General features: G+C 42.9%; 1 protein-coding gene, 1 long non-coding RNA gene and 4 other non-coding genes across 6 annotated transcripts; 4 read left to right on the forward strand and 2 right to left on the reverse strand.

Moving 5' to 3' along the window:
• The first annotated feature begins 1,184 nt into the window (after positions 1–1,184).
• GPX6 (glutathione peroxidase 6) lies at positions 1,185–8,773 on the forward strand. Its single transcript, XM_061398688.1, has 5 exons — positions 1,185–1,377; positions 3,668–3,821; positions 5,671–5,788; positions 6,966–7,065; positions 7,853–8,773. The coding sequence occupies exons 1-5, from the start codon at positions 1,291–1,293 to the stop codon at positions 8,057–8,059; spliced, it is 666 nt and encodes a 221-aa protein (XP_061254672.1). The 5' UTR covers positions 1,185–1,290; the 3' UTR covers positions 8,060–8,773.
• A 564-nt stretch (positions 8,774–9,337) lies between these two features.
• LOC133236584 (uncharacterized) lies at positions 9,338–14,079 on the reverse strand. The gene is made up of 2 exons (XR_009732934.1): positions 12,711–14,079; positions 9,338–10,900 (listed from the first exon to the last, which is right to left on the reverse strand). It is a non-coding gene; the product is annotated as an uncharacterized LOC133236584 (long non-coding RNA).
• A 2,402-nt stretch (positions 14,080–16,481) lies between these two features.
• On the forward strand, positions 16,482–16,553 carry TRNAA-AGC (transfer RNA alanine (anticodon AGC)). The gene has a single exon. It is a non-coding gene; the product is annotated as a tRNA-Ala (tRNA).
• A 503-nt stretch (positions 16,554–17,056) lies between these two features.
• TRNAT-CGU (transfer RNA threonine (anticodon CGU)) lies at positions 17,057–17,130 on the forward strand. Its single transcript has one exon. It is a non-coding gene; the product is annotated as a tRNA-Thr (tRNA).
• A 2,800-nt stretch (positions 17,131–19,930) lies between these two features.
• On the reverse strand, positions 19,931–20,003 carry TRNAM-CAU (transfer RNA methionine (anticodon CAU)). Its single transcript has one exon. It is a non-coding gene; the product is annotated as a tRNA-Met (tRNA).
• Positions 20,004–25,000: 4,997 nt separating this feature from the next.
• On the forward strand, positions 25,001–25,082 carry TRNAL-AAG (transfer RNA leucine (anticodon AAG)). Its single transcript has one exon. It is a non-coding gene; the product is annotated as a tRNA-Leu (tRNA).
• The last annotated feature ends 437 nt before the right edge of the window (positions 25,083–25,519 follow it).

Genomic DNA, 25,519 nt, shown 5'->3' on the forward strand with positions numbered 1-25,519 from the left:
CACAGATTATAAGGTTTTAGAGAAGAAATTTGAGATAACAGAAAGCTTATCTTCCAACAGAGTTCATGAGAATTCAACCCCATCCAGACTTCAGTTTCAGGAGCAGAGAAAGCCTTTTGTGTGAACCTGGAAGAGGCAGGGCAGATGGAAGGGACTGGATGTAAAAGGGCTTAGAACTGAAGAGGAAGAAGGTATCACTTCAATAAACAAGGGAGTTCAGTCAAGCTGGGCTGTCAGAGAAAAGCTGGAGGGGAGCAGATGGGAGTGAGGATGTGTGGGAGAAATAACTCTGACTCTTCACCAATTCAAATATTAATGCTTTCCAACAAATTTAAGATTGTTACCTTATTAGGACCTTACTAGAAATAGTTTTATGGAGTAAGTGAGGGTAGAGATGATTATTTATAACAAATGAAGCTTAGTCAAGCCCAAGGCAACCAAGGAGGATTCCCCTGCTTACATGCTTAGTCTTGTCTGATTCTTTGCGACTCCATGGACTGTAGCCTGCCAGACTCCTCTGTCAATGGAATTTTCCCACCAAGAATACTGGAGTGGGTTGCCATTTCCTTCTCCAGGGATGTTCCTTATCTCATATTTTAGAGCTTTCTCCTAGACAATTTGCCCTGTGAATGTGTACCCATCATTTGTGTTACTCCTGCGCTAACAAGCCCTTCTCCAGGGCACAGGTTCAAGAGTATCTGAGACACTCAGGCCCACACAGCTAGACTTCATAGTCAGAAAATACAGTGTGCTGTGGACTAAGTGAGGAAAGTTTGAGGGGACAGGACCGAGGATTGTTAGTCATGTGGGACAATGCTTTTCAAACTTTAGTTTGCATATAAATTACATGAGAATCTTGATTTTAAAAAGCAGATTCTGATTCAGTGGTGGTGACTTTACTTCCTGGGTGCAGAGCTGGCACCTGGGAACTACCAGGCACTTAGAGAAGGTAGAGACAGTATTTAAAGTTCCAAAGGGGAAAGCCTCCACCTTCACCTGCCAGGATACGGGTGCCAGAACCACCAGTGGGTGGCCTGTCAGGGGGAGGTACTGGGTGCACTGAGCCTTCAGGGCTTGTGGTCTGGGGCGGGACAGTGATGGGGGAGGTGGATGTTGGGGAGAGGGAAGAAGAGGAAGGGGGAGGGATCGCAGGGTGGAGGGAGGTTTGCCCGTGTGTTAATGCTTCTCTGTGATTGGAGGATGAATCTTCAAACTGGTCCCTGCCGGGAGCTCAAAAGGGGTTGAGATCCCTAGGGATCTGAGACTTGCCTGGAACTCCTAGTTCGAGCCATGATCCTGCAGCTCTGGGCCTCATGTCTTTTCCCACTGTTCCTGGTCGGCTTAGCTCAGCTGACTCCGAAGCAGCAACAGATGAAGGTAAGTGTCCTGCAGGGAACCGAGGTGGATTCCAGCACTGATGGCGAACTAGGCTGCCAAGGAAGCCAGGAGTTCTCCCTTCTTCTCTCCTAGGAAGGACAAGATTCGTCTCCCCAGCCTTTCCTAACTGACGTCTGCCATTGCCACTGCTGTTCTCTGAGGCAGAGGCTCTCCTAAACTGCCTGTCTTTACGTGGATCATCTCCCCTTAGCCTGGTGGGTCACTGGGCAGAAAGTGGAAAAGTGGATGAAGGACGAAGGCTGCTCTCCCTGCGTTCTGCTTTGCCACTTGCCCCTGGTGGCCGCTGGATAACCCAGAACCCATCCCCTCCACCCTGGTCTGGAACACTGGGGAATCTTGCAGGTCCGGGAAACAGGGATGTGAAGTAGTAACTGGATTGAGAAGGAGGCTGAACTGGCAGCTCTTGGAGAAACTGAAACTCTTGGGCAGGTGGAAAAAGAAGCTGGTGCTGAAATGTGCCCTAAGGAGTTCCAGAGTCAGGAAAGAGGGGCCCTTTTTTCTTTTAGGGAATAATAAAAGGCAAAAGGCAAGGAGAGTTGCTTGCTGATTTTAATTTCAGGGGAAGTGATGTGGCAAGAGCTCAGATCAGAGTAAGATCTTTGCTTTTAAGTCTTGGTACTGCTCCAAATCACCCAATGCTTCTCCCCTCACCCCAGGAAAAATGTCCACATTTGCTGCCAGTAGCATCCTTTAAGGGTGTGTATATGAGTCTTAGGATGCTAAGTGGCAGCTGAAGTAAATGACTTGAGGTAACAAGTTTTAAGTTTAAAATTGGGCATATTCATTCAAAAACACAGCTTCACTGTGATGTTAAGCCAGTTAGACATCTTTTATTGACCCCTTTCTTTCCTCTCTAAAAGTTGGAGAAAACCTATCTTGTAGTGCAGTGATCACCTAGAAAGTTTGTTAAAGCACAGGTTACTGGGTCACACCTCCAAAGCTTCTGATCCAGTAGGTTTTAGTAGAGTCCAAATTTGCTTTTCTAATTTGTTCTCAGATGATACTGGTGCAGGTCCTCAAACCACACTTCAAGTGCTCTATTATTGGGTTCATGTGAAGTGTAAAATGGTGTATATAACATGAATCTACTATAAATGTAATATCAAGACTGGTAGCTGTAGTAAGATCATCTCTCTTCTCTGATATTAAAAAAAAAAACAAGCATCTACTGAGGGCCATCCACGTCTATGTCAGCAGCTGCTGCCTGATTGGGTGTGGAATTTCTGCCAAAGAATATTATCTTGTGAGTAAAAGGCTGTGTTTTAGGGTATCCTGATCTCTTCAAACAGACCTAAGCAAATTGGAGCAGAACTGAAAGCCAAGAAGGAAAGATCAGCCTCTTCCAAGCTGCAGTATTTTTGGAATTCTACATGCCAGTTCACAAGGTGGCATCCATACATGATAAAGATAGCCAGAAGTTGTTGAGGCATTTTAGCTTTTTGTTCCAGATCCTGTCGGCTTTTTTCCCTTGCCATCCTTGTAGGTAGGAAGTCTATTCCCTTTGCTTCCTATTTTACACAGAGATAAGAAAGGGCACTGAGGATGAATTTTGTAGGTACCAATAAGCCCCTACTGGCAAAGCTTTGGAAAATGCCTCTGGGATCTAGAGGAGGAACAAGTTATTTGCTGAGCTCTGGGGAAGGAAACTACAATGTGAGAACATATAGATGAGACATTTATATAAAACATATTTCTGTTGTGAGAAACTCTGCCAAAATCTGTTAAAAATATTTGCAAAGAGATATGATGACTGGAATAGGGTGTTAGGATATGGAAGAGAGTGCAGGTAAACTGTAAATCATCAATCAGAGGATGGCAGTAAATTGTATTAAGATTCCAGGAATGGAAAGATGATTATAAAGTGCTTGTCCCACCATTGCAAAAAAGATTTTAAATTAGAAGGTATAAATTCTAGTTGTGGCATTGTTGTTTAGTCGCTAAGTCGTGTCCGACTCTGTGACCTCATGGACTATAGCCCACCAGGCTCCTCTGTCCATGGGACTTCCGAGGCAAGAATATTGGAGTGGGTTGCCATTTTTTTCTCCAGAGGATCTTGCCAATCTTGGGATCGAACCCGAGTCTCCTGCTTGGCAGGCGGATTCTTTTCCACTGAACCACCTGTAAAGTCCCAGTTGTGGCATTAGCCATAACTAAAAATATTACTTGGAATATTCTCTTCGGTTCTTAGAGTTTCAAAAAGTCCACAGATGTTAGAGATTATCATTTGCTTTATCATCACATCACTGTGGTTATTTTTGTTATATTTCAGGTGGATTGCTATAAGGGGGTGACAGGCACCATCTATGAGTATGGAGCCCTCACCCTCAATGGTGAGGAGTATATCCAGTTCAAGCAGTATGTGGGCAAGCATGTCCTGTTTGTCAATGTGGCCACCTACTGAGGCTTGACAGCTCAGTATCCAGGTAAGAACTCATGTTTCAACTCTCTTGGAACTAGCTTTGTCAGATGGCCATAGTCTAATTCCAGAAAGTGAGAGTCAAGTCGCTTGGTTGTGTCCCTTTGCGATCCCATGGACTGTAGCCTACCAGGCTCTTCCATCCATGGGATTTTCCAGGCAAGAATACTGAGTGGGTTGCCATTGCCTTCTCTAGGAGATCTTCCTGACCCAGGGATTAAACCCGGGTCTCCTGCATTGTAGGCAGACCCTCTACCGTCTGAGCCACCAGGGAAGTCCTAACTCCAGAAGGTTTTGCTAATTTGTTATTGGGAGGAAACAAGGGGCTGGGGGAAGGTAGGTGATCATGTGACTCTATCCCCTACATCCTGCCACTGCTCTGCTCCTTAGAAATGCTAGGAGAATTATCTCGGGATTTGAGAACTAAGATTCTCCCAAAGATTTAGCAAAGACCACCAGGAATGTATCTGTATTTGAGTTTGTTGCTCAACGTTCTGAGGGAAAACATATACTGTAGGGAACCATGGGGCTTCTCAGTAAGAAGATGTTATTAATAGAAAGGACTTATTTGAGGATCTGAGCTTGTGTTATATGATTTGGGGAAGGGTTCAAGGGATTGAAGCTTGGTTCTGGATTGGATGCTGTCAGGAAATGAGAAAATGGGCACAGTGAAGTGATTGGTATCTTAATAAATCATATCTACAGAATAGGAGGAATAAAGCAAGGATAAACAGCAATCACTTAGATTGGTAAGAATAGGGTGATACTTGGTCATTTTTGTGATTTGAATAATGTTCATGTTTTGTCCCGTTAAAGGTCTCTTGTATGAAACTGATCTTCTGTGAAACTGTTTATGTTCAGGAGGAGAACAACAAGCTCTAGCTATAAGTCCCAGGCCAGAATCTAGCTTTCAGGGGCTAATTTTATCTTTCTCACTGGTAACTTCTGGTAACAGGAGAGAAGATTGACCTTTGAGCCTCTGGAAAAATACCTTTGGGTTCTGCAGGTACTTCCAAATGGCAGAGAAGAGGAAACGTAGTTACCATCTATGCACTGTTTATTTGGAGTGAGGGCTAAGAGGAGATGCCAGCAGATAGAGCTGAGTCTGATTAGGACTGGCTGGTGCTGGTCATGAAGTCAGTAAATCTGAACTGAAAGTGGCTGAAGTTGGAAATAATGGCACAAGTCCAGACAGACACTGGGAAGCTTCCTGACAGTGGGAAAGAGCTGAAAGTTTGTTTTCAAAGGAGTTTGTAGCCTTAGAATCCTAATGAGTCTTTCAGGGAAATGGCAGCATTTATGTCACTGGAACTGACAAAAAGAATGCTCTGGAGCTAGACTTAGCATTTCTCTGATTCCCTCTGTAACTCCCAGGTTAGAGCACCGAAGAGTGCTCCTGGGAGGGTGACTGGAGTGTAACACTGTGTCACCATGGGGCCGATGGTGGGAGGATGGGGATAGAATGTCCATTTTGTTTGCCATTCCTTAAAACACTTTTTGATCAATCAACTAAGGAAGGCAATGGCATTTAAATCTGACTTCTCTTCAGAATCAAACGGGACCCACCCCCAAAACACACACACACACACACCCCAATTTAAGCAATCTGTGCTTTTAAAGAAGGGCTCCTATTGGATGACGAAGTGGAGCCACTTATGGGAACTTCTGCACAAGATAAAAGGCAGTTGTTTGGATGTGTTTCTGGAAATCTGTGTTCTAGCCTTTTGCTCTGTTTCCTCAAACTTCATGATCTTGAATCTTTCCCTTCATAGTCCTCAGCTTATTCATGTGATAGACAGATACTGCTTTTACTGCTCAAGATAGAGCTACCCATGCTGTTCACCCTCTGCTTACAGAACTGAATGCACTACAGGAGGAGCTGAAGCCTTTCGGTGTAGTTGTGCTGGGCTTTCCCTGCAATCAATTTGGAAAACAAGAGCCAGCAAAGAACTCAGAGATCCTTATGGGGCTCAAGTAAGTGCCTGCTTGGGACCCTGCAAGACCGTGTTAGAATTTTCCTCCCACATTCCACCTAGAGGCTTCTCATTCTGGAGACTTCTGGGGTGATTGACAGATTAATTGGTTCAAGAACATCATTTTGATGCCTTGAATTCAGTTATGCCCTGCTGGTAGTGCTCAACAATTCTAACTTTGAGTTGTTTAATGATAAGACTACAGGAAATCTAATGAAAAGAAGCGCGTGAAAGGAGAAAGCCTAGGAAATAGAAATGAATCAAGAATTTTAACCTTAAAATATTGCTTTCCAATTTTCTTTTAAAATATTTTTTACTGGAGTATAGTTGATTTACAATATTGTGTTAATTTCAGATGTATAGCAAAGTGAATCAGTTATACGTGTACATATATCCACGCTTTTAGATCTTTTCCCCGCATAGGTCATTATAGAGTATTGAATAGAGTTCCCTGTGCTATACAGCCGGTCCTTATTACTTTTCTATTTTATATATAGTAGTGTGTATATGTCAATCCCAATCTCCCAGTTTATCCTTGGTAACCATAACATTGGGCTTCCCTGGTGGCTCAGATGGTAAAGAATCTGTCTACAATGCAGGAGATCTGGGTTTCATCCCTGGGTCAGGAAGATCCCCTGGACAAGGGAATGGCAACCTGATTCAGTATACTTGCCTGGAAAATTACATGGACAAAGGAGCCTGATGGGCTAGAGTCCATGGGGCTGCAATTAGTCTGATAGGACTGAGCACACACAACCATAAGATTCTTTTCCACATCTGTGACTCTATTTCTGTTTTATAAATAAGTTTATTTGTACCATTTTTAAAAGATACGATATATAAGTGTTAACATATGATATTTGTCTTTCTCTGTTTGACTTAATTCACTTAATTCACTGTGATAATCTCTAGATCCATCCATGTTGCTGTAAATGGCATTTCATTCTTTTTTATGGCTGAGGAATACCCTGCTTCCAATTTTCTTGGAATTCTCTATTGGCTCCTTAAAGCATATGCATGAAGTCCTGATTCCCAAAGACCACTCTTTCCTCATCTTCCCTGTCTACGACCTCTCTTTCTTTATCTCTAATTTCACTTTGTGGCCAAATTGTGGTGGCCATTATTATCCACCCTTTTCTTAATTTGAATGGTCTCAGGATTGTTCTGGTTCATTGCAGGTATGTACGTCCAGGTGGTGGCTTTGTTCCCAATTTTCAGCTCTTTGAGAAAGGGGATGTGAATGGAGAAAAAGAACAGAAGGTCTTTACCTTCCTGAAGGTAAGTGAGCATAAACCTGGCAAGAATTGGTCAGGTAGGTAACAGTGCCCTGAAAGCATGGGGCTCAAGTCTAGGATTGAGTTTGGACTCCTTGGAAAGAAATTCTCAGATAAGTTCATGGATGGTGGCAATATTTGTTGTGAAGCTTTAACTTCAAGTAATGGAAACATATAAATATGATTGCTCTAATATAGACTAACTTTTCTTACTGAATGGTAATGATTCATTTATTCAACATTTATCAAATCTTTAGCTCTGTGCAAGAACTGTGCTACACAATGAGTTAACAAATGTTAATAGGGCATAATTTCTTCCTTGAAAGAATTCATATCTAATCAGGGAGACAAACACAGAAATAGGTAATAAAGAGTGTCACAAGAGTATTAGAACCACAGAAACCCAGAACAGAAGGACCCCCTTTTTTGTAGCTAAAGAAACTGAAGCTTTAGAAGCGTTATGCGTTACCAAAAAAAAAAAACACACGCACACACACAAAAAAACAAAAACAGAAGATAGTCTTTCTTTGAAGCACTGTGAATCCCATATAATCATGGGATTGAGGGAGAAACAGAGAAAGGAATAAACTTTTCTGTTTGCTATCATACTAACTCTTGGTTGTTGATTGTACTGGTAATGATGTATTGGAATGTCTATGGTTCACTAGGAGCATGTCAATTAGTCAATATACTGAGATACATACTGGTGAGTAGATATTCTAGGGGTGGGGATAAGACGAGACCACACAGAAACAGAAAAAACATTGTCGATTTCTCTCTCTCTGCTCCAGAACGCCTGCCCTCCAACCTCTGATCTTTTGGGCTCATCAAGTCAGCTCTTCTGGGAGCCCATGAAGGTCCATGACATTCGCTGGAACTTTGAGAAGTTTCTAGTGGGGCCTGATGGCGTCCCTGTCATGCGTTGGTACCACCGGGCTTCAGTCAGCACAGTTAAATCAGACATGCTGGAGTACCTGAAGCAGTTCAAAAGCGAATAGGAAGGGCCAGACACCGTCAGAAGTTGCCTCCCATCTGAAGAACACATTTAAGGATCCCATCTTTGCTTCGAGTCCTTTTCCACCCAGCCTCCATATGACCAAACCATCCTGTACAGCCCAAATGTGTGTGTGTGTGTGAGAGAGAGAGAGAGAGAGAGAGAGACAATTAAAGAAAACCTGTCTCCCAACTCTCTGACCTCAAAATACCAAATTTTTTCCACTCCATTCCAAAGGAAAATCATATTATAGATAGGGACTACCCATGTCCCTAAAAATGCAGTCCCCAGAAGTCCTGACATCCATCCTTTCCCAATGCTGAAGGTTTAAGAAAAGCAGAAACTGGCAGCAAGACTCTCAGCATCTCCTTAATAGCCTCTTCTCTCCTCCAAGACAGGCATGCGTTGTTAAATTCTTCCTCTCCCTAGTTAGTTTTCATTTATCCCCTGACACCCTGAGTTCTCTTGTAGGATCTCTGAAGGCAGAGTGAGAGCAGAAACTTCATCTCACATGAGCTGAGGGGCATCTCCATGATGGTGGGTCCCAAAGCCCCTGTGGGCAGGACCCAACCAGAACCTTCCTTGGTGCCTGTCCCTTAGTGCATTCAGGTCATGGCACCTGGGCAGGGATGTTCCTTCATTCAGAATGATGGGTTTCTCTCCTCACCCTTTAAACTCATCCTTATCACTGTCTCAAATTAAAAAGAATTCTGCAGCAGCTGGTTTCCCGTGGTGTTTTTCCAGTCCTATATTACGTGTGGAGTCATACCACTTCTTCCTCTCACTTTATTTCTGCTTCCTTCAGTATCTAGCTCACCTAGCTCTGAAGTATTTTGTTTTTCTCATAGTGCTCTAGACCTTTTGTTGGCTCATCCGAAAACACTGGGTGGGACTGGCTGCACAGAGTTGCTGTGACACGAACAGGGGAAGTACAGCCCCCTGTACTTCCTCATTCAGATCCCCTGGGGAGTCCCTTCTTGAATCTTCTCTCTCTCTCAACAAACATGCATCCATTTTTGTTTACAAAATTAATTTCTGCTCGCTGTTAAAAATCTAAAAACATATAAAAGTAGAAGAAAAGCATACCAAACCTCACTTCTAATCAGAGGAGTCAAGAATATACTGGAAGCCCTATCTAGCCCATGCTGTTTTATAATTAAACTTCAATCTTTATATGAAGACAGATTTCAGAATATCAAAAACAGGAAAGAAAAGATTGTATGAAGAGTAAAATCGGTGTTTTTTTCTTTCTCTTTTCACAAATTACTATTAACACAGCTACTTGCACTTTAAAGGGTCTTTTTTAAAAAAGTACACAAAATATAAGTATCAGTGAGTAATATAAAATATAATTCTGGTTTGTACCTAAATAGATGTGATCCCTGACTTAATCTTTATACAGCAACATGAAAATTGGCAGACTAAGCCAGAAATGACCAGGGAAGTGATTCTTAAGACTCTAAATATTCATAGATGATAGACACACATGAGAAATGGAAAATATTTTCAAAATATTTGGATATTTTGTCTTCTTGAATTCAAAATCGTGTAAGAAAAAAAAATGGGTTAAAAAAAACAAAGCTAGGGGGGACTTCCCTGTGGTCCCGTGGCTAAGACTCCATGCTCCCAAGATAGGGGGCCTGAGTTCAATCCTTGGTCAGGGAACTAGATCCCACATGCTGCAACTGAAGGGCCCACACGCTGCCACAAAGATTGAAGATCTTGTGTGTCACAGCTAAGACCCAGTACAGCCAAAAAAAAAAAAAGCTGAGGCTTCCCTAGTGGTTCAGTGGTATAAAGAATCCACCTGCCAATGCAGGAGACACAGCTTTGATCCCTGATCCAGGAGGATCTCACATGCCCCCACATGCCACAGAGCGGCTAAGCCAATGCGCCTCAGCTATTAAGCCTGTGCTCTAGAGCCCAGGAGCCCACAACTACCAAAGCCTGGGCACCCTAGAGCCCATGTTCCCCAACCAGAGAAGCCACAGCAATAAGAATCCCAGGTCCCGCAACTAGAGAGTAGTCCCTGCTTGCCACAACTAGAGAAAAACCCTCGAAGCAACAAAGACCCAGCAGAGCCAAAAATAAATAAAATTATATATATTAAAAAAAAAAAAACTGAATGTCCTTGAACATGTCTGAATCTGTGACCCCATGGACTGTAGCCTACCAGGCTCCTCTGTCCATGGAATTTTCCAGGCAAGAATATTGGAGTGGGTTACCATTTCTTACTCCATGGGAACTTCCTGATCCAGAGATCAAACCCACATCTCTTGCATCTCCTGCATTGTCAGGGGGATTCTTTACCACTGAGCCACAGGGAAGCCTGTCCTTGGTCATAACCCTGTGACAGGATTTGAGACACCATACATCTTTTACTGGGCACTGTGTTATTAGGGCAGTGACAGGATTGCAGAACCAGCTACCAGTGGTGTTGAAAAATGTGTGTTTCATTTCTTAGTTATCTTGAAATCTCTGAAGTTCTTGAGAACCCTCAAGGACCTGAACAGTGCTCAGAAGGGTTCCAAATCTGTCACTATTTTCAGATCAGAATACTCAAGGTGCCAGGAAGTGGGTGGAGGATGATGGGATGATACAATGTATAAAATCTTCTCAAGATACTGGTCCAGTCCAAATCAGGAAACTAGTTGGACAAAAGTGGATGCCCCAGGGGAGCAACATCCCCTGTTGCACAGTGAAGACCTAAGATGATGAAGGCAGAGAACTGTGGCTTCACCGGAGTCTGTTGCACTTGAGTGGTATAAAGTCTAGGAGGTCTCAATCCTGCCACTGCTCTGGAAAGTCCAGATGTCATATCCCTTATGCCCTCCAGTGGCTGGCCCTGAAGAGAAAAAAGAGAAGTTGTTTTGGGGATAGCCAAGACCAGAGAAATGAAAAAAAAAAAAAAAATTCCCTTGCACTGGGAGATGAGGGGAGGTGAGAAACAGGTGTGAAAGCAGCAGTCCTGATCAGAATATTGCTTCTGATGACGATGATGGTAGTCTTTATAAAAAGAGAAGACCAAGAGATACAACTTTCCACTTCTCCCTTCCTCACCAATCCATGTAACAGATCTTAGCCCCAGAGAAAGCCACAGGCAGAAACTTCTGGGAGGGGCAGACTGCCCAGGAGGGTCTCAGGAACTCTAGTCTGTTACAGCAGTTAAAACTTGACTGTGACTATCATGGTGATCATCATTCTCATTACTGGCACTACTACTGCTGTGGATTTTTTATTTTTTTGAACCAGAGGTTCGTACAATCTATCATGGAAAGACCTGAGCTAATTGGTTCCAAAACCAGTGTTGTCACAGGAATCTATTACCGGAACACACCATCCAGCAGGCATCTAGAATCAGTAAGGCTCTGCTAACCACAAAACCTTTGAGGAGAGTCCCTGGGGACAGTGTTCTAAAGTCCCAGAGAACCAGGACTCAGACCTTCTCAAACTGTCCTTTCCCATCTTGTTAAGCAGCCCATCCCTGGAAGTAAGACCCCAATACAGTCTCCCCCCATGAGAGATGCTGCAGAAATGTGGTATTTTCCCTGTGGACTGTGTGATTTTTAGGCTTTGAAAGTCCCCATGGTAGTTCTGGAAGCTGGATTCCCCAAACCTGGTAAAGAGTAGCCAAAGTCTCTTCCACAGCACATTGAATCTTTGTGATCTCATGAATACTCCTTGACTTGGTTTCAGGTCCCAGTAGACAGAAGCTGAGACTAGGATTCAGGTACACATAATTTATTCAGAGAGTAGTCTAAGGGAATCAGTGAAGAAAGACAGGGTAGGGGAGAGAAGTAAGGATGCAATTTCTGATGGAGTTCAGTTTCAGATAAATTGCACTATAATTATTTCCACCGTGAAGGAAGACGGATGGACTTTTGTAACTCACGTCCATCAATCATTAGCTATGGGCTCACCCTCCGACCCCAGAGGCATAACCAATGTGAGACGGCCCCCCTAGGTTAAAGGAAATTCTCTGAAGAAGATGGCAGCTGAGGATAATGAGACTTGGCTTTGGAACTGTGACGACCCTGAGAAGAGTCTTAGGTTTGCCGGCAGAGTTTAAGGGGTCAGCGAAAAGAAGTTATATTTCTTGTCCGCAACCGGAAAACAGACGAGTTCCCCTCCCCACTCCCAGTCCCCTCATCTCTAACCACCTGGAATTCGAGGCCCGACCTTTTAAAGAACCTGTTGTAAAAGATATGGAAAGAAACATCTGTGCGACAGACGCCCTTTTTCGCGGAATACGTTCATGGTCTTAATTTCCAAAGTTCAGGGCTGGGATCCGTGATGCGCATCTTCGCACCCACCCGGGCTCTGCGAGATCCCACCCTAAGGACGGAGTCTGGACCGCTCCTCGGGTCTCCCCTCCCCTGTCCCGGGCCTCCCTGCCCACGTCACCTCAGTCGCCTCAGCTCCCGCCTGTCCTTGGGGCCCCCAGACCCACCCCAGCTCCCACGGCCCTTCCCCCACCCACACGGGGTCTCCTGGGGACGCGCAGCTACGAACCTGTGCGCAGCGCCCCCTAGTCCGGCTTTCTGCTCGTGCCCCCCAGGAGGGGGAGGGGATGTGACCGAGGGTAGAGGGCACCGGGGAGGGGGAGGGGCGCACCGAGGGGTGCAGGGACCGGGTTAGAGGGGAGAAGGCGTTACCTTTTCTACGAGCTGATTTTCTAGACAACCTGAGTCCGAGAGAAACAGAGGAGGACAAGAAGTCGGGAGGAACTGAAGTGAACAGTCTTTTTCCGGGTTGGACTTTTTCAAGCGCTCACCAAATTTCCTGAGGCGGAAGCTGCCGAGGTTCCTGCCGACCCCTATCCCCACTCCCACCTCCACACCCGTCCCAAAAGGCTCCGGGTGGAACGATGTCACAATAGATTTTGACCGTGCTCTTGAGAATGACAGCGCGGGGTTTGAAGAGAAACTGCACGGGCTGACACCTGTAGCTGAAGGAAGATGGCCCCTGGGTCCAGCCCCTCGGCTCCACCCGAAAGAGGCAGGTTCCTCCTCCCACCAGTCTGGCGCCTTCAGGTACCTCAAATGAGTTACTTTATCACATATGGCCCGTTATTTCCTGCAAATCCTTGAAGTTTTTTTTTTTTTATTACATATATTAAAAAAATACATATAATAGTCTTTATCACTTATTTCCTAGCTGCGAGTTTCTGTGACTCTTTTCCTTGGGATAACAGAAATACCCTTGTCTAACGCTCCACCTGCCTATTACCGTTGCTGTCCTATTTTTCTGCCTTCAACGCGTTCTAGAAAGTGAAGCATCTCCCTGGAGTTGGCATAGTACAGCATAGTTTCGGAAGGCAAAAGATTAACAACTGGATTGTTGTTGTTTAGACGCTAGGTCCTGTCTGACTCTTTTTCGAACCCATGGACTATAGCCCACCAGATTCCTCTGTCCATGGGATTTCCCAGGCAAGAATACGGCGGTGGATTGCCATTTCCCAGGCAAGAATACTGGGCTAGGTTGCCATTTCTTTCTCCAGGTAATCTTCCCGACCCAGGGATGGAATCCCCGTCTGGTGCATTGCCAGGAGGATTCTTTACCACTGAGCCAACAACCGGATTGTTGTTGTTCAGTGACTAAGTAGTGCCCGACTCTTTGCGACCCCATGGACTGCAGCTCTCCAGGCTTCCCTGTCCTTCACTGTCTCCTGGAGTTTGCTTGAACTCAGGTCCATTGAGTCCATGCGACCATCCAACCATCTCATCCTCTGTCACCTGCTTCTCCTCTTGCCCTTCTCCAGCATCAGGGTCTTTTCCGATGAGTCAGCTCTTTTCATCAGGTGGCTAAAGTATTGGAGCTTCAGCTTCATGATCAGTCTTTCCAATGAATATTCAAGGTTGATTTCCTTTAGGATTGACTAGTTTGATCTCCTTGCAGTCTAAGAGACTCTTGAGAGTCTTCTCCAGCACCACAATTCCTAAGTATCAATTCTTCATCGCTCAGCCTTCTTTATGGTCCAACTCTCACAGCTGTACGTGATTACTGGAAAAACCACAGCTTTGACCACAGGGACCTTTGTTAGCAAAGTGATTTCTCTGCTTTTTAATATACCCTGTAGGTTTGTCATAGCTTTTCTTCCATGGAGCAAGCGTCTTTTAATTTTGTGGCTGCAGTCACCATCCACAGTGATATTGGAGCTCAAGAAAATAAAATCTGTCACTTTTTCCACTTTTTCCCCATCTATTTGCCATGAAGTGATGGGACCGGATGCCATAATCTTAGTTTTTTGAATGTTGAGTTTTAAGACAACTATTTCACTCTCCTTTCACTCTCATCAAGAGGCTTTTAGTTCCTCTTTGCTTTCTGCCATGAGTGGTATCATCTGTATATCTGAGGATTTTATTTTCTTGGGCTCCACAATCACTGTGGACGGTGACTGCAGCCATGAGATTAAAAGACACTTGCTCCTTGGAAGAAAAGCTATGAGAAACCTATACCAAACCTGCTAAAAAGCAGAAGCATCACCTTGCCAATAAAGGTCCCTATAGACAAAGCTATGTTTTTTTCCATAGCTTTTGTTGATATTTCTTGATTACAGCTTGTGAGTCATCCAGCCTGGCATTTTGTATGATAAATACTCTGCATATAAGTTTAAACACGGTGATGATATACAGTCTTAATGTACTCCTTTCCCAATTTTGAACCAGTCCATTGTTCCATGTCCAGTTCTAACTGTTGCTTCTTATACTGCATACAGGTGTCTCAGGAGGCAAGTAAGGTGGTCTGGTATCCCTGTCTCTTGAAGAATTTTCTAGTTGGTCTTGATCCACACAAAGGTTCAGTGTAGTCAATGAAACAGAAGTAGATGTTTTGTTTGAAATTCCCTTACTTTTTCTATGATCCAACGGATGTTGGCAATATGATCTCTGGTTCCTCTGCCTTTTTAAAATCCAGTTTGTACATCTGGAAGTTCTTGGTTCAGAAGTTCCAGAACTTCCTCAGTTTTGGAAGTTCACATACTGCTGAAGCCTAGCTTGAAGGATTTTGAGCATTACTTTGTTAGCATCATCTATTACTCACTGGGAGAAGACATCTTGATTCAGTTCAAGTGTACTTGTTCCTAGATTTGAGAAAAGTTTGGAACCAATCAATTAAATGGCATAAAACAAGAAAAAAGTTGAAACACGCACCCCAGTTCCTCTAGTTTGATGGGTAAAGCAATGTATGTTCTCTATAGAGAAGAACATGGGGTTTTGAGGTAATTTCAATGAAAGAAAAAATCATCCCAGTGAAACCATTGGCTACATTTTTGTTCCCTTAGCTTTCTGCCACAGTATTCTACAAGGTAGAGAATCTGGTGATCAGTTCCTGGTGTTCAGTCACTGCTCCCAAAGTTTCCTTCCTATTCAAACACGGAGCCATGACAGCAATCAAGAGTTAATCGCCCTATTTTAAGATGTGGTTACTTGTATCTTCTAGCTCACCAGTCTTTCAGGCAACATTGATGATCACAAAATGGCCCTAGATTTTTCTATGAATGAAATCACAGTGACTGTATGGAGTCTTACTCTAGCCAAAATACATGAGATTTTATCATTTTTATTCAACAAGTGTCTGACTAGTTTGTTTGGGCACTGGTCTCTCAAGTCAAACTTAAGCTCAGGAAGTCCCCAAGGTCTTTGACAGACATCATAACCACTCTTTACCATCCTCAGAGAAAAAGTTGGGGACCTTTTTATGCTGGCCACCTCCTCACTCACACCCAGTAATTCAACCATCTTGTCTAGAAATAAGTTGTTCAGATTTATAATTTATCAGTGACTTGTAAAACAAAAATTTTAACTGACCTTTCCTAGTTTACAAATTTCCTCCCTAGTTACTTTGTTACTACATTGCTCTAAATTTGTAATCTTCAAAGCAATAGTTTCTTCTTTAAGGTTGTAAGGAACCTTCCTTAAATCAACTATATCCCTAGAGTAGAACAGAATAAACCACTGCAAGTCAGTAGATGTTACTCTAGTTTCTAGCTCTTCATACTCTTGTAGAGCCAAGAGCTTCATGTGAGGAGGGCAAATGCATGGACAAGATTCTCCAGAACAGAGCTGGGTTGTACTAGGCTGCTGCTGAGTCACTTCAGTCGTGTCCGACTCTGTGCGACCCCATAGACGGCAGCCCACCAGGATGCCCCGTCCCTGGGATTCTCCAGGCAAGAACACTGGAGTGGGTTGCCATTTCCTTCTCCAATGCATGAAAGTGAAAAGTGAAAGTGAAGTCGCTCAGTCATGTCCGACCCTCAGCGACCCCATGGGCTGCAGCCTTCCAGGCTCCTCCTTCCATGGGATTTTCCAGGCAAGAGTACTGGAGTGGGGTGCCATTGTCTTCTCCTGTACTAGGCCAGGGTTCTTGAAAAATAATGCAGATAGCGATTGGCATTAAATATTTTCCACAAAGTAGTTGACATTGTAGGGGGTGTAGCTCAGTGGTAGAGCGCGTGCTTAGCATGCACGAGGCCCCGGGTTCAATCCCCGGCACCTCCAGTTAGAATTTGGCTTCTTGTGTAGCAGTTCTTCAGAACTACTCAAAATGGTTCTTAGTTTTTCCTACCTGTTGAAACTTGTTACTCATAACTCGTGCTGATTTGCTCAAACTTATTTGTCAACCTTTTATTTTTGTAATTGGAGAATGTTGCTTTACAATATTCTGTTGGTTTCTGCCGTACAACCATGCTAATCAGTCGTAATTATATACATATCCCCTCCTTCTGGAACTTGCCTCCCTTCCCTCTAGCCTTCCACCTCCCATCCCCCACCCTTCTAGGTTATCACAGAGCTCCAGGCTGGACTCCCTATGTTATATAGCAACTTCCCACTTTATACGTGAAAGTATTTATATATGTCAATGCTACTTTCTCAGTTCATCTCAGAGCCATCTACAGGGTAGTGTAGTCTTTTTTTTTTTTTCCTTAAGCTCCCCCCATTCCTGCGCCCTATTGGAGCAAAGTAAAATGAGGTAGATTTAACTGTCCTATAGTCACTCAGGTGGCTCTATGGCTTAGTTGGTTAAAGCGCCTGTCTCGTAAACAGGAGATCCTGGGTTCGACTCCCAGTAGGGCCTTACCTTTTTGCTCGAAGGTAGGGCAAACTCCTGAAAATTTTATTTTGGCTAGTTAACTGTGTCTTCTTACTGATCCTCCACAAATTCTCAACGAAAGTTAACAGCCCTAGAACTCTATCAGATACATTATAGGTTGTTTGATTGCAACTGCCTCAGATTCCTTACTTTTAAAAAGAAGTACATTCTTAAGAGATGACAATTCAAATGCAAGCCACCTAATACTGCATGTGACTTTATACCTCAATCACTTTTCAAATAGGTTTTGCATTAAACTGTGGTAAAACGTTTTTGATCACCTACAGTGTGTTACTGTTTAAAGTATCCAGAGAGAAAGATATGTATAAATCTCTCTAGACTCTAACAATCTCTAGCTCTACGATTGATTTCATTAAATAAGATAATGAACAATGAACCTATTACTAGCTACAAAGGAAAATTAGGATGTTTGCAGGGTCGTGCTTGACATTTTGAAGGGACTATGAGGAAGAACAGTATATTCCCATGCTATCTCTCTTAAGGAAAACATTAGAGTATTTCAGGAATGATGATCAACTGGAAGGAAAAATGTCTTAGATACAAACACCCTAGAGCTAGGACAAAGTCGCTGTGAAAAGAGCAAGCTGGAGAATTCTGCCAGATATCTAAGGAAACTTAGATTCAGCCCTAGAGACTTATGGAGCTTCCTTATCTTTTTGTCTCCTATTGATTCATCAATTAATTCAACAATGTAAGCTGCTGGTTTTTTATATACCAGGCATATTTCTGTCTGTCTTTCCTTTTATTTTCAGTTACATTTTTTCCCATATTATGGGAACTTTTAAGATCTACTGTCTTAGCAACTTTTAAATATGCAATTCAATATTGTTAACTATAGTCACCAACCTGTGCATTACATCCCCAGGACTTATTTATCTCATAAATGGAAGTTTGCACCTTTTGACCACGTTCACTCATTTTGCCTGCCACCCCTCATCCCTGCTGCCTCCAGTAACCACCCCAGGAATATTTCTAAGGGCAGGAAATACAGTAGCAAACAAAGCTAACAAAAAGCACTGCTGTCACGGATCTCACATTCTGCTGGGGGTGACATGAAAAATAAAGAAAATTAATATATAAAATAAGTAAGCATATAAGATACTGATGAAGTCTGCGGAGAAGAATAAAGCAATGAAAGAGTATGGGGACAGCATAGGATAGAGCTGGACTAACCAGAGTGTCATCTGTTCTTTAATAAAATCACTGATGTGTTAAAATATAATTTTTTAACTTTTTAATGAGAAATGGTTACAAAGTGGCTACTATTATTACTCTAAGAACTTGAGTAGCAATATTAAATAGAAAACTGATGCCCCTTCCCCCAACAATGCCTGGATCTCACTTCTGGTTCATTTTGATTAGGGCTTTATTTAACTAGTTCCCACTGCCTGTACTCAAATCTCAACTGTTCCACTTATTAGTTACGGGAGCTTTGGTAAATTGCTTTCTCTCAATGGGCATCACTATCTTCATGTATAAAAGAGAAATAGTAATAAGCCTACCTAACAGAGTTAATGGGAGGACTTGTGGAGTAAATACACATAAAATATTTTAGAAGGATATCTAGCACATAAGCAATCAATAAAATAAAATAAGAATTGATTATACACAGAGCCTCACTCATTCCAAATCTGGGTGATTTAGGTGATGATATTTGGAAGTTTTGAAAGGACAAAATTTAGATATGTTGATGGTGAAATGAGTTAAGATTTGGGGAAAATTGGAATGGAGTGAATATTTTTTTCATGTGACACAAGTGTGAATCTTTGGGGACCAGCAGGAAGACTATGGTAGGTATAATTATGTCTCACACCCCCCACCCTGAGATGCCCATTTCCTAATCTCTAAAACCTGGGTAATATGTTATCTTGCCAGGCAAAAGGAATGTGATTAAGAACCTGGAGATAGGGAGATTATCTTGGATATTTGGATGGCTCTATGTAATCAAAGTGTCCTTATAAGAGGGTGGTAGCTGAGTCAGAGTTAGAGAAGGAGATGAGACAACAGAAGAGAGGTCAGAGTGAAGTGAACATGAGTCAAGGAATAGGAGCATCCTCTAGAAGCTAGAAAAAGCAAGGAGTAATTTCTCCCCAAGACCTCTAGAGAGGGGGCAGCTCGGCTACACCTTGATTTTAATCCCACAAGACCCATTTCAGACTTCTGACCTCCAGAGTTGTAAAATAATAAATTTATGCTATTTTATGGAGAAGGCAATGGCACCCCACTCCAGTACTCTTGCCTGGAAAATCCCATGGATGGAGGAGCCTAGTAGGCTGCAGTCCATGGGGTCGCTAAGAGGTGGACACGACTGAGCGATTTCACTTTCATCGCTTTCATGCACTGGAGAAGGAGGTGGTGGCCCACTCCGGTGTTCTTGCTTGGAGAATCCCAGGGCGGGGGAACCTGGTGGGCTGCCGTCTCTGGGATCGCACAGAGTCGGACACGACTGAAGTGACTTGGCAGTATGCTATTTTAAGGTAATAAATTTTTGCTAATTTTCTAGTGCAGCAGAGACGGTTAATCCAGATATATGGTTATAGGAAACATGTTGAAAAACTGCTTTGCTGCCTAAGGAACCTGGTTCGAAAGAAATCAGCTAAACTTCTTGAAGGACTACAGTTCCATTTATAATTGCATCATGTTGACAGGGAGTTAGTCCTGGGGGCCTAGATTTCACACAGAACTTGATTGGTGGGATAGGGAATTTTGTTCCTTACCCCGCTTCTTTCTCAAATGAGAGCATGTAGGAGTCAGAAAACTACTGTGCCTTCTCTGAGGTTCGAACTCAGGACCTTCAGATTATGAGACTGACGCGCTGCCTACTGCGCTAAGAAGGCTCTGAGACAAAAAGGTTTCAGTAGAACTATCGATTCTCTTTCATGTTTATACAAATTTTCTGAGAAGTTATATTTTTCAAACAGAGTGCAAGATAAGAGTATGTGCTGTGGCATATATACTGTTGCTCTGAGTATGTCATAATGATCAAAATTATTTCAGGATTTCATCCATGAATAAATATGCAACACGGTGAATTTTTTTTCTCCCACTATGCTTTAAATGGCAACCCACTCCAGTATCCTTGCCTGGAAAATCTCATGGACAGAGGAGCCTGGTGGGCTGCAGTCCATGGGGTCTCAAAGAGTCGAACATGACTGAGCGACTAACACACACACACACATGCTTTAAATACCACTTACTGCTGGCAGACATCAGACTTCATTAGATTTCACTGTGCCCTACTTCACAACTACGTGTGTAGAAAGTGGCATACAGATACGAGGGGCCTGAGTTGGGTCCACAGGCTGGAAGATTTCCAGACTGAAACAGTGAGGACACAGAAATATGCTTAGCTCTGCTGAGGGCGAAGCTGGAGTATCCTTATCTAGCTCTGCATCTTCCTTGTCTGCCAGTATTCCCCTTAAAATCCATGTCTGACCAAGTCCGTGATCTGAAGGCCTTTCTATTCTGGCTAAAAGTCCAGAATAATGTAAACAGAGGCGAGATAAGGTGGAAGAAATGAGGTGAGATGATTGAAAATGGAGAAACAATACACTGGATTTCAATCTGGCAAAGTGAAAAATGTCCTAAAATAGATATTGTAGGACTGAAGTGTAAATCTTGTGTGTGCCATCTATTAAGTTAGGAAAAATAATTCACTTGGTTTTTTTGAGAATATGTCAATTTTTTAAAACTTCATTATCTGTAAAATAGGATAATATTCACAGTATTATTTAAAAGACTGAATTCGACATACAAAAAAGTTGTTCAATGAATACTAATAAATGATACAAATGATGATAGCAAACTGTATTGAGTGCATATTACGGGCAAGGTACTCTTATATGTGTGTTACATGTAGTGGCCATCTATCGTCTATCACTGTAGGCAACTTTTATTATTGTCATATCATTTACATATGATAAAAGTAAGACCGAATAAGTTTAAGTGACTTGCCGATAGGCTTGTGGCTACTCAGTAGATGAGAAGCAGTAGAACTCGGGCTCACTTAACTATGACTATGAAGCCACTCAGTCGTGTTCGACTCTTTGTGACCCCATCGACTACATAGCCCACCAGGCTCCTCTGTCCATGGAATTTTCTAGGCAAGAATACTGGAGTGGATTGCCATTCCCTTCTCCAGGGGATTTTCCTGATCCAGGGATCAAACCCCAGTGTCCTGCATTGTTTATTGTCTGTCTTTTCTTCTAGAATATAAGCTCGACAAGGGCATCGACTTTGTATTTTTCTTGTTCACCGTTCCCATCCCAGAACTTAAAATAGTGACTGGTACATTGTATGGTTTCAGTAAGTTTTTATTGGATGAAAACCCCTACCTTAATGTATGGGTACTATACAACTGACTAAAATTTTCCTGAGTACCTATGATGTGTCAAGTCCTGTGCTAGTAGGTGTAGTGACAGAGTGGTTATCATCTGCCGGGGTCCAGCCCCAGCAGGATCCAGGGGCACCCTCAGGATGACGGCATACGCGATAAGGAAAGTAAAAAAAGCGAAGAGAAAGAGGCTTGATCTTCCTTGATTAACACAGAAAGCCAATAAAGCTACTGTGTTCCAAGGAGTCATCCTGAAAGAAGAAGAGAGAGAGAAAAAGAGAGAAAAGGAAAAAAAGAATGACACAGGGAGACCAAGCTTTGGTGAGCGAGGCCCATAACTTTATTTTCAAAAGGAACTTTTATACCTTGACTTGTACATAGAGGGAAATGAAAGATGCAAAGTCATATAGAGTCAGCCCAAACATTACATCTGTTTTGTCTTTATCAAAACCAGGATTTTTTCTGCATACCTTTCCCATAAACAATGTTGTGTACATTATCTTGTGGCCTTGGAGGCCTGTGAACATTTTATGACCCTTTATTGATAAAGGCTGATCAGCCAGAAAACTTGTTTTCCCTTAAAGTGTTTCTTCTTTATTTCTCCCAGCCTCAGAAAGTACTAAACAGTTACATTCTCACGGAGCAAAGGTGCAGTGGGTCACAACAAAGAAAGAACCAATTAGCTCAAAGGTCTGATGTGGTTAACTCCAAGGCTGCTACTTGTTTTTCTTACATTCCAACTGTGTTAACTAACGCATTCCCAGGTGCACAATGGATAAGGGATATGGGAACTTGGCAGCAAGCATTGGCCCAATAATGAAGCCCTTTACCAGTACTGTCTATTCTAATAATTTTTCATCCCTTAAAGGACTCTATGCTCATTAGGATTTTTAGAATGTTTTGGCTTCCCGTGCCTTTCAAGGTTGGGGAGTTGTGAACAATCAAGTGTGCTAATTGCAAGAGTATGGATAAACCTGTCAGGCAAGCTAGAATGCCAACAGAGGGGTTAAAATAGAAATATTCCTTTCATGCCCAGGAGACTTATTAACTAAAACCCTAAGTTGACTTTTTCCAGAGAAAGGTGGTCGGGGATAGCCCCTGTTAATGTCAGAAGAGTTGGTGAAAGGCACAAAATAGTAAGAGAGACAGATTTTGGTTTTGGGGTGGATGCTCCAGCAGATTCAGGGGGTCCCTTGAGGCCTGATCCGCCTTTGCCTGTCGGGTTCTGTCCGCATGACCTTTGTCATGGGTGGGATCTCCCGTGGTGGCTCCCGGCAATCATCTGTGATTTTACAGAACTAACAATCACAGATAAAATTTCAGTTTTCTACTGAACAGGAATATTTTATTATTGATAAAATGTTATGTGATTACTTCATTAAAATTCTACATAATTTAGTTCATTTAGCAACACTTTGTAACAAAAGTTTACCTTCAAAATGCTGTACTTTTTACCCTAAGATCCCAAATATTTCACAGACTATTTCAGTTACTTTAAAAAAACATCCCTGTCCCTCCATCATGGATTAAGTGATGTCAGCAATAGTAGTAGACTGAATATATCCTAACTAGTCTCTACTTTCAAATTGCTCTCGGGCACTCTCCTTTGATACTTTTCCATACATTTTCTCTTTAACTAAAAAATATAGAAAGCCTTTGACTGTGTGGATCACAATAAACTGTGGAAAATTCTGATATGCAGATCAGGAAGCAACAGTTAGAACTGGACATGGAACAACAGACTGCTTCCAAATAGGAAAAGGAGTACGTTAAGGCTGTATATTGCCACCTTGCTTATTTAACTTCTATGCAGAGTACATCATGAGAAACGTTGGGCTGGAAGAAGCACAAGCTGGAATCAAGATTGCCAGGAGAAATATCAATATCCTCAGATATGCAGATGACACCACCCTTATGGCAGAAGTGAAGAGGAACTAAAGAGCCTCTTGATGAAAGTGAAAGAGGAGAGTGAAAAAGTTGACTTAAAGCTCAACATTCATAAAACTAAGATCATGGCATCTGGTCCATGGGACCAGAAAATAGATGGGAAATAGATGGGGAAATAGAGGAAACCGTGGCTGACTTTATTTTTGGGCTCCAAAGTCACTGCAGATGGTGATTGCAGCCATGAAATTAAAAGACGCTTACTCCTTGGAAGGAAAGTTATGACCAACCTAGATAGCATATTCAAAAGCAGAGATACATTACTTTGCCAACAAAGGTCTGTCTAGTCAAGGCTATGGATTTTCCAGTGGTCAGGTATGGATGTGAGAGTTGGACTGCGAAGAAAGCTGAGAGCTGAAGTTGAACTGTGGTGTTGGAGAAGACTCTTGTGAGTCCCCTGGACTGCAAGGAGATCCAACCAGTCCATCCTAAAGGAGATCAGTCCTGGGTGTTCATTGGAAGGACTGATGCTGAGGCTGAAACTCCAATACTTTGGCCACCTCATGCGAAGAGCTGACTCATTGGAAAAGACCCTGATGCTGGGAGGGATTGGGGGCAGGAGGAGAAGGGGACGACAGAGGATGAGATGGCTGGATGGCATCACTGACTCGATGGACGTGAGTCTGGGTGAATTCCGGGAGTTGGTGATGGACAGGGAGGCCTGGCGTGCTGCGATTCATGGGGTCGCAAAGAGTCGGACACGACTGAACGACTGAACTGAACTGAATCTCATTTTTTAAAAAAAAAGACCACTTCTTCCCTGTATATAATATAATCAGACCTTTTGAAGAATTACACACGACTTCCCCTGATCATAGTAGGGCTCACTTAAACGGTGCAGCATATAATGGATCAGGTTGTTCAGCTAAAGGATGAGCCGTCTGGAGACAGGGATTATGTGGGGAGGAGACCCGTGGACTCGCGAAGTTCGCATAGGTGAGGTTGGAGCGGGTAGAGCAAGTAGTCTCTGGGCTTGGAGAGTATGCTACACCACGTACTGAAAGCAAACTAATCCCCTCCCTGAACTTTATAAATTAAGAACATGATCACATTCAGCGAAAAGTAGGTCGGTTTGCACAGTTGTTTTCTTTAGTAAGAAATCACACACAAACACACAAACTCTGACTTAAGTTCCGTGTGAGCGGGGAGAAGAGCGTCTCTGTTTTCTAGGTGAAGAAATAAAAAATAACTTCCCACTGCTGACTCCCAAACGCAGTTGACAAATTGGAGACTCCTGATCTCTACATCCCGAGTTTCGGTGGGTGCTGTGCCGGCGATTTCTCATCCTCTTTTTTTTTTTTTTTAAATGACTGATTCGAGTTTATGACTTCGAGTTTGAGGGAATTATGCATTGGCTGCTTCTCCCTTTACTTTCGAGTATCAGAAAAATAGCACAGAAGGCAAATGTGAATCTCCTAAAGTAGGAACCTGTTTGCGGATTTTATTCGTGGATGAAATGACAGAGTTGTATGTACAGGGGGAAAATAGGAAAAATAACACAGGTTTGTGCAAGTCTTTTAAACTGCTAAGAAGAAGTTTGAGGTGGGGCACTTACGTGGTAGCGTGGCCGAGCGGTCTAAGGCGCTGGATTAAGGCTCCAGTCTCTTCGGGGGCGTGGGTTCGAATCCCACCGCTGCCATCTCTATTGTAGACCATTTCTTTAAAGCAGTCGTGTGACCCCTTTAAAAGTTCCTACGGAAGAGAGTATGTCAAATGGTTTTGAAATGTTCTTACAGATTTAAGAAATAAGCAGAAATTGGTTGATAGTTATTAGAATGTATTAATTGAAAATCAGTCTTCATCCTATTTCATTCCACTCCAGCACTGGATTCTGATTCCTCTCACAAACATATAAGGAATGATAACTTCACGCCTGAAGTTAAAGATGTGCTTTTTGCATGCAAACCAGAAGAAACCTATTATTTTTCTCATATTTTGCACTTTTCAAATCTATTCTATTGCACCTTGCCTTTTCAGTTCAGTTCAGTTCAGTCACTCAGTCGTGTCAGACTCTTTGCGACCCCATGGACTGCAGCCCGTCAGGCCTCCCTGTCCATCACCAACTCCCAGAGCTTA

Source organism: Bos javanicus, chromosome 23, assembly GCF_032452875.1.
Source record: "Bos javanicus breed banteng chromosome 23, ARS-OSU_banteng_1.0, whole genome shotgun sequence".
Lineage (NCBI taxonomy): Eukaryota > Metazoa > Chordata > Mammalia > Artiodactyla > Bovidae > Bos > Bos javanicus.